The sequence below is a fragment of the Engystomops pustulosus genome, chromosome 8, assembly GCF_040894005.1.
Source record: "Engystomops pustulosus chromosome 8, aEngPut4.maternal, whole genome shotgun sequence".
Lineage (NCBI taxonomy): Eukaryota > Metazoa > Chordata > Amphibia > Anura > Leptodactylidae > Engystomops > Engystomops pustulosus.
In genome coordinates this window covers 107,144,361-107,158,322 of record NC_092418.1, presented here as the reverse complement: position 1 = coordinate 107,158,322, position 13,962 = coordinate 107,144,361, and the positions used below count along the sequence as shown (strand labels likewise).

Here is a 13,962-nt window from a genome sequence, read left to right as displayed (position 1 = left end):
GCGCCTCTTTCCGCCCCTCACCGTGTCTCGGGGGCCCCATGAGTCGGCGGGGGGTGAGCTCGAGCGGTTTGGGGGGGTCTTTGTGACCGACAATTTTAAGTGTTTTTTTTTTTTATTTATTCCTCGCCCCCCCTCCCCCGGCTGTGGCGACAATGAGTAAACTGTCGTTCCGAGCGCGGGCACTGGATGCCGTCAAGCCGCTGCCCATCTACCGGGGCAAGGACATGCCCGACCTCAATGACTGCGTGTCCATTAACCGGGCCGTGCCGCAGATGCCCACGGGGATGGAGAAGGAGGAGGAATCGGTAGGTAATCCTTTTGTCAGACATTTTGCTATTCACGAAAGGCAGTTACGCCGGCCGGCTGCGTAGTGCGCGCGCTCTCCTGCCTGGCTTACGTCACGTAGGGGAGGTGGACGGCCCTGGCTGGCGTAGTTGGCGGGAGCCGCCATGTTGTGGCGTCCAGGTCCTACGTCACAGTGTGCGGGCCGCTCGGCGTGAGCGTAACCTGCGCTGTGAATAGGAAGAGAGCGTAAGCGCTGCCCGGCAGGTTTGATGTGCGCTGCTCCTGTCATGTGCTGATTTACGGAAGAAGCGCTGCAGCAGCTCAGCGCCAGAGCAAAACCTCGTATAATTATCAAGTGTTTGCATTGTTCTTTTCTATTACATCCCGTATATTTTACTTTTGTACCACATTAGGGCATTTTTAGAAGTTTATGTACAGATGCAATGGGAAATGTCACCATAGATGATCCCGGGCTCCTGTCCCATCACTTACACAACTACAGACATTCATCAATGTGGTTATGACTTTTTTTTATTTTTCTGCAAATTATGGGACTGCGTTCACACATTGCATTTGTTCACGCATTGTAAACACAACTCATTGGCATTTACAGTGTTAACATTGCTCTTACATAAAATCTTTACGTGATGTAAACGCAACGTGTGATTGCAGCCGTGTAACTTTTTGTATAGTTTATGGATATAGTTTGCGCCGGGTCACATATGTGCGTTCTGCACTTATAGATCAGCGCATCCTGTAGCATTGACTTGTGTAGAGTCGTGGCACCATGAAGAGTTAGACGATCTGTCGGGTGGATTTAGGATCCTACACTCCAGGCAGGTCCTGGGTTATGTAGAGGATAAGTTAAATTTGTGCTGTCATGGGAACAAGGATTATCAATAAAACTTCGTTACAGCTGACCTATTACTACGTCACATGTCGGCTGTGGGTGTTTGGAACAGGCTGATCCCTAGGGGGTATCTTAAAAATAATTTAAAAAAATAAATAAAACTTCAAATCGCCCACCTTTCCCTAGAACAGATACAGGCAGTCCCCAGGCTACGCACAAGATAGGTTCTGTAGGGTTGTTCTTAAGTTGAATATGTATGCAAGTCGAAACTGTATATTATTGTATCCACAGCTAAATTTTTCCTTTTTTTTTTCTCTGTGACAATTGGATTTTAAAAATGTTGGATTGTCATAAAAACCGGGATTAGCACTAAAGCTTCATTACAGACACCTGTGATAACTGGTACAGTAGTTTATTGTAGCCTGGGGCTAAAGTACAGTAATTTACCAATATCCAGAGGTCAGTCTGTAAGTTGGGTGTTCTTAAGTAGGGGACCGCCTGTATAAATAAACAAACTTCCATCAGTTTTCGTCAGTTCCATGGAGATGAATGGAGGAGAATGGACATGCGTGGCCACCTGCTCCACTCATCTCGGGGAGCTGTGAGGGGTCTGACGGAGGTTCTTGTAATCTGTTTGGGTCACATCACTAAGACCAAAGCCAAACAGCAAGTTGGCCCCTATACTGTGGATGGGGCCTATATTGTTTAGTGGGAAAACCCCTTTAGGTCGGGACAGGTGTGTATGGGAAATCTCCTACATAAGGGATGTCGGACTGACATCTGAGGATCTTGGTTCCAGGCCCCTTTTCTTCATGCTTTGGTGAAGCGGGATAATACCCCAGCGTACCTACAGTGCTTGCCCAGTGATATATTACGCTGGCTTCGCTTGCCACAAAGTACAGGGTCTGAGTGCTCTGGAAGTATGTTTATTTGTTTTAGTTTTTTATGCACCAACAGAGAAAAAGATTCACACAGGGTGATTTGAGACACTAAAACACCAGTCCATAAGGACATGTGGGTCTTTTAGTGTTCCAATTTTCCCTAATAGGTTCCCTTTAATTTTTAAAGGGGCTGCTCCTTTATCGACACTTGTTCACAAGATGGGTACAATAAGTAGCTCACTGGGTCGGCAGTCAAGAGAACAGCTGTCCACACTTTAGAATAATAAATCTTTATACAGACAGTCCCCTACTTACAAACGGCCCTCTGGATATTGGGGATTTACTGTACTTTAGTCCCAGGCTACAATGATCAGCTGTAGAAGTTATCAAAAATGTCTTCAATTAAATGTTATTGTTAATTCTGGTTCTTATGACAACCCAAAAGTTTTAAAATACAATTTTCATAAAGACCAAAAATTTTTTGGTTGGAGTTACAATTCTAAAATAAACAGTTCCAACTTGTGTACAATTTCGACTTCAGAACAAATCTGCAGAACCTATCTAGTACGTAACCCGGGGACTGCCTGTATAGCGCCCTGATATTTTGCAGCGCTGTAGAGATCATGGGGCGTGTATAAAGACAAAATAAGACAATGAAGAATAATAATAGTAGAAATGAGGGCCCTGATGGTCAGAGCTTACATTCTCTGAATGGAGTGGGTGTAGTGTATAATAGATGAGCACTAGATAAGTACGGATCACCAATGCTGTGCCCCAAATAGCATTAACCCCTGAGGAGTCCTGGCATCTTGTAGGAGTCCTCCAGCTTTTTGTGAGGGCAGGTTCAGACAAGCGTGGTCGGTCGCGTAATCATGTACCATGTTCTATTCTATGCACTGACCACACTACCAGGGACGGGACTCTGAGAACCATAGTGACATATGATGCACATAATTCCGTCCTCTGAACGGTCCGCGCTTCTCGGACTGACTGACCTCATTCATCTGCAACAACTCTTAGAGGATATTCAAATCTTTCATCATTTCTGTTACTGTTCTTCTGAATGAATAAGTCCATGCAGATGCTGCAGAAACAAACCCAGCAACAAATCCCTAAAAACTCGGCCTAGGTCGGCATTGTAAATTACTACACACCTCATAGGTGGTCATGACACCTTGGATGGAAAGGTGTGGGCTGTATCTGGCAATACACAGTCTGGTTATCTGTGACACCAAAAATCCAAACATGGTGAATTGTTATGTCTTGCATGGCATATCACTGCTGGATAGCCACTGCGAGTCGTCTACAGCTCACCAACAGCTACTTATTGTCGCATCAGAGTGAATGGAGTTCGCACAAATCCTATCCGTGTGCCGGTAATTTATACGGAAATGCACCTGATTTCTGCTGCAGTATAACTGGATTTGAAAAGTCTGCTGCGGTATAATATGTTATTGTTTGTTTTAATTATTTTTGTGAATAAGTGTACCTAAAAAAGGGCTTAAATTCCCACTATTTTCAGCTTCAAGTGACACTTGCTGTCATAGTGTTATTAGTCTGTGATAAATTTTATTTAAAATGTATTTTTAAAATAATTTATTTTTGCATACAACCAAAAAGGAGGGAAATGCCTATAGATCTGAACTAAAGTTCACACCAGTTTGTAGCGCAGTAGAGAGAGAAAATCTCTGGCCGAAGCTCTGGTCACTGGTTTTATCCTTATATTGCGGTATTATAAAGTGGACATTTTGGATTGTTACAGGAATTTTGGAGCTTTATGATGGGGGGAGGGGGGGTGCGCGCAAAGAAAATTCATCCATTTGTAGCACTAGTCCATTGTAAGTTTGATGTGCTGTTGGCTGCCTTTCCTCTATCTATGAGATTCTGATTGTTTATATTGCTGAATCTGTAGTGTAAGGGATCTTTGAATTCTTAGAGGTGCAGCTCCCATGTCTTGTGCTTCATGTTTGGCAACAAGTTGATCCATACATGGGATTCATTGTCTGAGTAAAAATGTTACATTGTGTGTGTTTTTTAATATTCTTATCGTGTAATTGTTATACATTTGTTACTGGTTGTGCAGTATAACATCTGTGAACTTGTTTTTTTGCTTTTCGTCTGATGATCTCAAAACGGTTTTCTGTGTGTATCTATATATTGTACACAGATGCCAACAGTACAAATGAAATAATCCTATAGTTTAGCGTCTGCACGTATATACATACCGCTATAGTGTGACCCAGGAGATCTTGATCATATGACAGCAGGACCGACACGGATCCTGACAACAAGGTCCTGCTCCTATGTCATAGACAATGCATGGAGCAGCAATGTGCACGTGTGACCTGTGGCTCCAGTCATCCTTCCCCTCTGCAGCAGGTTGTCCTGTGCACAGACGGTAACATTGGATTTTGAGACGACCCCTTTAAAAGCTGCGATTACTCCATCAAGAATTTAACTTGGAGGGGAAACCCACTGGACCTCCTTGATTGGAGTCTGAGGGGTTTTTCACGTCATGTATTGGATTCGACTCTGCTGTTATTCACATTTGTGAGACAGAGCCGAACCATAGAAACCGCAATAGTAATGTGAACAGAGCCTTGGCCTGGGCTGCGCAGGGTCTGTGTGTAGCGTGTAATGGCAGGTTCGTATAGCGCTGCATACGCAGCTGTGTGTCCTTCCTGTGTGGCCGCTGCGCTGACAGCGCTGTCACATGTAGCGCCCGGCGCCGGCTGTCACACTGTGTGTAGTGAGCGAGGGAAGGGGCCGCTGACGTCACCCGGAATCATAGTAAGCGCGTGCCTTGAATGAACGCTCAGCCCCGCCCCCCCGCGCGGCAATTGGCTGGCGGTGATTGTTTGCTGTCATTGGTAAGCCCGCCTCCTCATGTGACCCGCGCCGCTGTGATTGGCTGAGGGAGGCGCTGTCTTCCTGTGCTCGGCGCGCTCTCCCCGATGCGGTGTGCGCGCGGCGTTATGTAAGTGTGCGGTACCGCACGCTGCATGGAAATGTACCTCCAGGCCTATAGTTATGTGACCAGAAGCAGTCAAGAGTTTTTACAATTCATAAAATAGAAGATTTCTCTGCATTCAGGCCACTGTTAGGGGTTGTCCTCTGTCTACAGGACCCCCACCCATGAGACCTGGGTCTGCTGTACCCCAAGTAGATGGAGCGGAAGGTGAGATTCCTGCAGCTGCGCCATTCACTGTCTATGCCACAGACAGAAGCAGACGAGCCCCTGTGCTCCACTACCTCTGCCCTAGAGATGATCAGAGCATCGGGTGCATGTGCAACCACCCATCCTATTCATCTGCGGGTACAACGGACCCTGGGTCCAGTCACCAAGTCATTATCCTCTGGATAGGAGAAAACTTGGTGTAGCTGGACGACCCCTTAAAGAATATTTGTTCCCAGGGAGCTGACAGACGCCGTAAGAGCCACTTCTGGCTTCCATACACTGGACTTTCCCAACAATCCTGCAGTCCAGTAGATTCCGTTCTCTATTCGGTATCTTGGGGTTTAGGACTCTTTCTGTCCCCTCTTCTCCCAGTCACAAACCCAATATTGATCCCTCTACTCCGTCTGTTGAGGCACAAGCCCTTTAACCCCTCAACGCTGAAGCCACTTTTCACCTTCCTGACACGGCCCATTTTTTTCAAATCTGCCCTGTGTCACTATAAGTGGTTATAACTTCGGAACGCTTTAACATATCCAAGTAATTTTAAAATTTGTTTTCTCGTGACACATCGTACTTCAGGTTATTTGAAAAATTTTGGTGGTATGTTTTGCATTTATTTATGAGAAAATCAGATATTTGGTGAAAATTTGGAAAAATTTTTGATTTTTGAACTTCAAAATGTTCTACTTTTTCCATACATAGTCATAACCGCAAAAAAAACGTAATAACTAACATTCACTAAATGTCTAATTTATGTGGACATGGTTTTTTATGCATAGTCTTATTTTTGTAGGATGTTATGGGGCTTTGAACGTTAGGTGCGATTTTTCACATTTTCATAAAAAACGCAAAATCCTGCTATTGAGGGACCTGCACAGGTTTCAAATCACTTTGAGAGACCTAAATAAAAGTAAACCCCATAAATTACCCCATTATAGAAACTACGCCCCTCAACGTACGTGAAACTACTTTTATGAAGTTTGTTAACCCTTTAATTGTTTTACAGGGGTTAAAACAAAATCGGATGCAATTTTGAAAGTAAAATTTTTTTGGCTAAATGAATGTGTTTTTCAAAAAATGTACAAATTCTCAGTGGATAAAATACCAAAACGCTCCACAAAATTTGATACCCAATCTCTTCCGTGTATAGTAATGCCCATATGTGGTGGTAACCTGCTGTATGGGCACACGCCAGGGCATCGTAGGGGAACTGCGCCATTCAGAGCAGATTATGCATTGTTAATTTTTATTGGCGATACAATTTTTTTTTTTTGGCAATTTGGACATATAAGGGCTTATTTTCTGCGACATGAGATGCACTTTACAAAAACTTCATTTTAGTGGGTCATTAGCTTATTGATGAGATTTTATTAACTCTTAGGTGTTAGAGGCAGGTGTCGGCTATAATATATAGCTGACACCTGCAGCTTCTGGCGCCGGCTCCGTTCAGGAGCCGGTGCCAGAAGCATGACGTAATAGTACTGCATTTTGCGGGAACGCACCTCCCGTGATGCAGTACTATTACGTCAAATGTCGGGAAGGGGTTAATTAGTAACTCGCATCGCTGAGGGTGCGTTCACACGTGAACGCCTGGGCGAGCACACAACAGCGTGCAGTAGAGGAGAAGTGCAGCCTGTACGTTTGGTGGAGAATGGACCCTGCTCTATCTCTTGCTACGGCGCGGTACGGTTGGCAATCAATCAATCAAAATGGATGGACGTATTGCCCGATGTAAGGCATGGGAACGTATGCAACCCCTACTGCAGCGGGACTTATCATGTGCTAGTGTGAAAACAGCCTGAGTGTCCGATTCTCTTTCTTCACCAGCAGTAACTATAATTGAAGACCATAGATAATAATAATAATAATCTTATATAGCGCCATCAAATTCTGTAGCACTTTACAAATCATAGGGGACATATACAACTATATTACATTACAAAGAACAAACAGTCATGTGGAACAATAGGAGTGAGGGCCCTGCTCACAAGAGCTTACAGTCTATGAGGCTGAGGGGGTACACAAGATATTTGTACACCTAGATTTGTGTGGGTGCTATATTACGGGTGCACACCGCATGAGCCTAATATGAGTGCAGAGAGCTCTGCTATGGAAAGTGCCATCTCCATTCTGTGGGTTTGTTCACTTTTGTGCAGTTGTTGGCAGGTGACTGTCGTGTAGTATGGAAGCTCCGCTCTCTGCTGTGGATGAATGACAATGGCTTATCTCAGTAGTAATAGGCTGGGAGGTTTTCTACAGATGAGTCACTGTCCTAACTTGCATTGTAATCCTCCAGTTACACAACAGTCCCTGTCCTTTCACCTCAGACAGTGACATCACATTTTACAAGTGTTTACCTTGTGTGTTGGTAAATACCTGTGGAAGACCGTAGTAGTTCTATATGATTATGGGGAGTGGAGTATGCTTAAGTAATACCTCTACATGCGCCTGATTGTCAGAATACCAGCCATCATTAACCCTTTGTGGTTATTCACATGTAATAATTGTGTGTAAGTAATAGTATATATGCGCAAACACTGTGTATTTATATCTTATTTTTCTTATCTATGTCCATGCTCTTAATGTATGCCTCTATCTACAGAATTGGTGGATCTTGAGTTTATTGGTGAAGACCCCCAGCGGTCCAGAGCTCACATGCTCGTCCATTAGTCAGAACAAGATCCACAGTCTCTGGAGGGCTGTGTTCTCATGATCAGTGGAGGTCCCGACATTCGTATCATCATCAATCAGCTAGTTATCCCTATCATGTGGATAGGGGATATCTTAAAGGAAATCTACCACTTCAGAAAAGTTTAAAAAAACCCACCTAGAAATACTGACATGCACTCCTCTCAATCTTGATCCCGGCGCTGTTGTCTGCTAGTCTTGATAGGCTGTCAATTATGCACCACCTCCCATACACCCAGCATGGGAGAGGGAGGCGCAGGGGCGTGCATAATTAGCAGCCTGGAGCCCCGGACATCTTGTTCTTGTGCTCCGGCTGGCTAATTGGATGGGTTTTTTTTCCTTTTTGGGTGATACCCTAGAGCGGAGGTGAGTATTTCTAGGTGTTTTTTACTTTTCCGAAGTGGTAGATTTTTCTTTAAATACTTGGGTTACCAACTTTTTTAAGGGATTCCTGTAAAATAAGACCAGGTCTGTGAATTAGACAGGGTGGTGGTGGGTATCCACTATATACAATAATGAGTCCCTGCTTTCCCAGAAAACAGTGCTCAACTATAATAATTACACAGCTGCTGTCTACAATTTTTGTTGTGGCTCCTTACATCAAGTATAACTGTGATGCTTGGACTCCCATCCTCAGAACAGTGTTCACTCCATCACATCCAGCCATGGTCCAGGATTCACATTCATGTGTTTAATATTTCTTATTCAATCCGTCTCAATGCTCACTGTACCTGGAATCCCTCGCATATCACAAGTAGTGGCAGGAGAAGCAGGACTGAGGGTATTTTGATTATGAATATCAGGGAAGTGAGTTCAGCAGTTACACAACAGGAAGTCGCTGGTTATGCAATTCTAGGTTCGCCAAAGGATAACTCTGCCTCAAAAGGAAAAGTCATCCCTAAGGAAAACAACATGGTCCCCTAAAGCAGTCCACACTTCTTTATGTATGTGCCCAGTTGTCATGGAAACACAATCTTGGGGTTTCTTTCACACTGGTGTTGTTTTCCACCTCCATAGTTCAGCGATTCTCACGGATGCGTTACTGAGCCTTTGTTTTCATATTTTTTCCACTTTGTTTTCCACTCTTCGTTGAAACCTGTCCTACTTTTTTCACGCAAACAAAAACTGATGACGGGTTTGTTTTTTGTTTTGTTTTTACTGATGAGGCTGGAGAACCAGGTGTGATATTAACCAATGTTAAACCTCTAGTTTTTGTTTGGATGTGCAAAAAAAAAAAAAAAAACCCCTGTAACGACGGAAGCTTAACAAAACAAATGCGCAGTTGAAACAAACGCTACACACACCAGTGTGAATCCAGTGGATTGCAAAAACCAAATCCAGTGGGAACACGAAGGTACTTGGCCTCGTTGGATATGCGCCTCAATAGACACACGTATGCGATCAGTCTGAGACCCTCCCTGTTCCCCCTGTTTTGTTTTTTTTGAAACACTATTCACACAGAACGGGTAAACGCAGCCTCGGGTTAGAGAATGCAGTCCACATGGCAGACGAGAAAACTCTGAGGGATAACTGGTTTGGGAAGACCTCTATCTCTATATGTTCTTCCGCTGGATCTCTGGTACGGTTATGGTAGCGCAGACACCGGCGCCGTATTGATCGCATTATCTGTGTCTGTGGCTTCTTCTAATGGGGTTTTCCTAGAGGAGGTAAATAAAGTTCATCCCGCAGGACACACATTCCGCTCAAACACTGAGATGTGGATTGTGTTTCCATGAACATTGACCTCAGATAATGCGGCTGCTGAAATTCCGTCCTGTCATTGCTTGTGTATCTCGGACAAGAAATATTTTCGTGGATCCATAGGTAGATTGTTAGTTAAAGGTTATTTCTTATCAACAGGGAATTTCAGAGATGGAACAGATTACTGTCTGAGAATGTCGTGGCAGGACACCTGCTCAATCTGCCGCTTCATTTATTAGTGAGAAGTGGACCAACGTTATCCTGTCCGATGGAGATCAGTGGTTTTGCTGAAATAACTATTATAACATTCAGGATCTTGGGAAAGCTGGATTGCTTTCAGTCCCTGAACTGTCCAGACAGGACTAATCAACCTGAACTGGATTACTTCTGCCTGTCGGGCTCAACACAGTGATTACATCATTCTCTGGAGCAGGGCTTACTTATATTGAGAGGACAAGTGCTGAGCCCCAGCACAGGAGCGACAGAGCCTTATTATCCTGAATGTTGTAATTGTTTTTGAGCAAAACCACCTGGATCAGGGATTAAACAAGATGTGTTTCTGCAGCAGTGTTGCTACAGCATTCCCTAGGTATGTTTGGTTCATAAAGCATGAAATCAAATGGTAGATTTCCTTTAAAGGTGTCCAGGATTAAACAAAAATATATAACAAGCCAGCGGGGGCTAAGAGCACAAAAAAGATCTTCTACCTGCTTTCTCTGGGGCTGTCTCCCATCAGGACCGTGCCTCTGTTTGTTTAGAGGCAGGTGCTTCAATCCGACAACTTCCGGCTACAGCACGACTCTAACGCTGTGTCTGGCGCATGGCAGTGGTCAGGCCGGCGTGTCCTGCTTCTCTATACAAGCGGAGGCACATTGCAGGACAACGGAGCGCCAGGGAAAGTAAGTATAAGCTCAACTCTCATTACTTGATATTGTTTGTGTAAAAGTTCTACAATTTTCCAATAAGCTGTTTTCTAGATCTCTGCTTGCTGTCATTCTATTGGAAGTCTCATTGTCTACTGCCAATGGACAGAATTCTGTTCATGGTCATGGAATATCACACTGGTTAAGAGAATTATCAGGTTATAACGAGCTATGTGACCTCACGTGACCAGGGATACAACGAGATGTGCACCTTGTGTGACAGCACGTGACCAGGGATACAACGAGATGTGCACCTGTGTGACATTACATGACCAGGGATATAACGAGCCGTGCACCTTTGTGACATTACAAACAATATCAATTTCAATTGCTGAAAGTAGATGATTCCTTCAAAGCTTCCATTACACCATGTGACTTGGGCTTAAAACTTGAGATCCTGCCCATTTTCTGAGGCTCTCCTTCCAGATTACGTGCTACATGAAGGCAAACCTGTGTGACCTCACATGGCCAGGGACAGATTTTTATACGCTGGAAGTAAACAATGAAGTTTCCTATTGAGGGACAGCAAGCGGAGATTTAGAAACTAGCGAGGAATTGATACAGAAAGAGTATTGTAAAGTCGTATACATTTTCATTACACAAACTGAAAGTGGACAATCCCCTTTAAAGATTCTTCATTGAGCAAGCATTAGCAGTATGCCATTGCCAGTGGCTCATTATAATGAATCATATGCAATAAACGCCATATACTGCAATACAGTTGTATTGCAGTTTATGGTAGGAACCATCTAACCATCTAGGGTTAATGTACCCTAGAGGGTTTAAGAAATGGGGGGGGGAAAGTTTAAGAAATTCAAAAATTAATAAAATATAAAAAATTCAAATCACCCCCTTTTACCTAGAACTGATATCAAACATAATAAACGGTAAAAATCACAAACGCATTAGGTATCGCCGCGTCCCAAAATGCCCAATCTATCAAAATCTAAAAGCGGTTATTGCCGGCAGTGACTTCCAAAACAGGAAATGGAGGGCAAAAGTCGGAAACGCGACTTTTAAACCATTTTACACGACATAAAAAATGTAATAAGTGATCATAATGTCGCACAATCCTCAGAATGGTAGCAATGAAACCGTCGGCTCATTTCACAAAAAATGACACCTCCCCCAGCTCCGTGCACCAAAGTATCAAAACGTTATTAGCGTCAGAAGATGGCAACAATTATTTTTATTTTTTTTCATACACGTTTGTTTCATTTTTGAAAATGTATTTAACCGCAATAAAACCTGTATAGATTTGGTATCACCGCGATCGCACCGAACCAAAGAATGAAGTGGACATGTTATGTGGAGCGCAGGGTGAAAGTCGTAAAAACTGAGCCCAGAAGAACGTGACGCACATGTGTGTGTGTTTTTTTTGTTTTTTTTTTTCTTTCATATTTGAAAAAAATTTTTCCCAGTGCACGGCATGTTATAATAAATAACATCACGGGAAAGTAAAATGAGTTACACACAAACACAGCTCTGTACAAAAATTAACAAGTTATGGATTTTTGAAGGTGGAGAGCAAGAAATGAGTGGAAAAATCCTGCGTCCTTAAGGGGTTAAAGGGGTCGGACCAAATTTGATTGTTATTCCTTATCCACACAATAGGGGATAACAATTATATAGGGACACCCCATGAGAATGGCTAGGCAGTGAATGGGAGTGCTGGAGATACTGGTTTATCTCGGTGGTTGATAAATGAGGCTGTTGGGTTTTAGAGAATTTTGTCTGAAAAGTTTCACAAAAGTCTCAAATGTTTAATTAACCCCTTGCCTACGCCTCCTCTGGACTGGAGTCATATTTGCACAAAAAATGGGATTTTGCCATAATTTGCAACTTTGTTACATCCACATATGGAAACTTATGACACATTAGGTTCTTCACTGATAACATGGCAGACTTCGTGAAACAGCAACAAAAGTTGCAAAGAAAGAAAGGGGGGGGGCTTTATAAATAACCCCTATAGTGAATGATGACCCTATGTAGACGTCCTCCCTGCTATGTAGGCAGGGGGGCCTGGGCTCTGTTTCTACTAGGAATAAGGTTTTATTCTGTTTTTTTTTTTAACCCCCAGTTACCCTAAATATCAGAGGTCAGCTTCTTCTCCCCTTTTATATCCTGGCTAGATATAAGCAGCCCTCACATTTGTGTTTGGCAATGCGACCTGGACACATTGCCAGCCGAACAACCAATCTGGCAAATGGACGCCCCTAACTACTAACCATGGCTATGTTAGGCCAGAGGGACCCCCCTGAGCAATCGTAGCCATGGCTAGCTGTTAGGGGCATCAATTTTCCGGGTTGGCTGCTCGGCTGGCAATGTGTCCGGGCCAATGCCGAGTCCACTCCTCTCTTATCCTGACCTCGCATAGGGCAGCAGATCTGACCCGCTCCAGCCTTGTCCTCGGTTCATGCAAGTTATAAATTCTCTTCCTTCTTGAAGGCTTCTTTAGCGTTTCTTGATAAACAGACAATTTTTCAGGCTTTCTCTGCCGTAGCCCCGACTCTGTGAGTCACAATGACCCAGCACATGATCGACTCAAGGGAACAAACGACCAAGAGAAAAATTGTATTTCAAGAATAATCGCAGCATTGAAGCTTCACATCCTTTATATCTGAACGGCGGGAAATGCTATTTCTTTCCTCTTACATCTGTTTTTAGGGTTTGTGCATCCATACTGCAAGAACCAGAGCGTGGTGCGCAGCCTTCCCTGTATACAAGGACACACAAGATCACTGGCCAAGCGCTGGCCCCCTTTTTTTTTTTTTTTTTTTTTTTCCATTGTTTCTTAGGTTGTCAGAGCTCAAATTTTAACTTGGAAGTCCCAAAAACTGGTTCTATTTTTCCACTGAATCCTTCATTAATTTTACTTTTTAGATTTCTATAATACAAATGCTAATCGGTAACAAACTCTGCATATACAGTATATACACTCACCGGCCACTTTATTAGGTACACCATGCAAGTAACGGGTTGGACCCCCTTTTGCCTTCAGAACTGCCTCAATTCTTCGTGGCATAGATACAACAAGGTGCTGGAAGCTCCTCAGAGATTTTGCTCCATATTGACATGATGGCATCACACAGTTGCCGCAGATTTGTCGGCTGCACATCCATGATGCGAATCTCCCGTTCCACCACATCCCAAAGATGCTCTATTGGATTGAGATCTGGTGACTGTGGAGGCCATTTGTGTCCAGTGACCTCATTGTCATGTTCAAGAAACCAGTCTGAGATGCTTCCAGCTTTATGACATGGCGCATTATCCTGCTGAAAGTAGCCATCAGATGTTACAGGGTACATTGTGCTCATAAAGGGATGGACATGGTCAGCAACAATACTCAGGTAGGCTGTGGCGTTGTACCAAGGGGCCCAAAGAGTGCCAAGAAAATATTCCCCACACCATGACACCACCACCGCCAGCCTGAACCGCTGATACAAGGCAGGATGG

The 13,962-nt window shown here is 43.7% G+C and overlaps 1 protein-coding gene across 1 annotated transcript in view; it reads left to right on the top strand.

The window, feature by feature from the left end:
• The first annotated feature begins 111 nt into the window (after window positions 1-111).
• EPC2 (enhancer of polycomb homolog 2) overlaps window positions 112-13,962 on the top strand; it is a 33,205-nt gene continuing 19,354 nt past the window's right edge. The window contains exon 1 of the mRNA XM_072122199.1: window positions 112-305. Within this exon, the coding sequence (XP_071978300.1) occupies window positions 153-305 (153 nt within the window). The 5' untranslated portion in view covers window positions 112-152. The remainder of the gene's footprint in view (window positions 306-13,962) is intronic.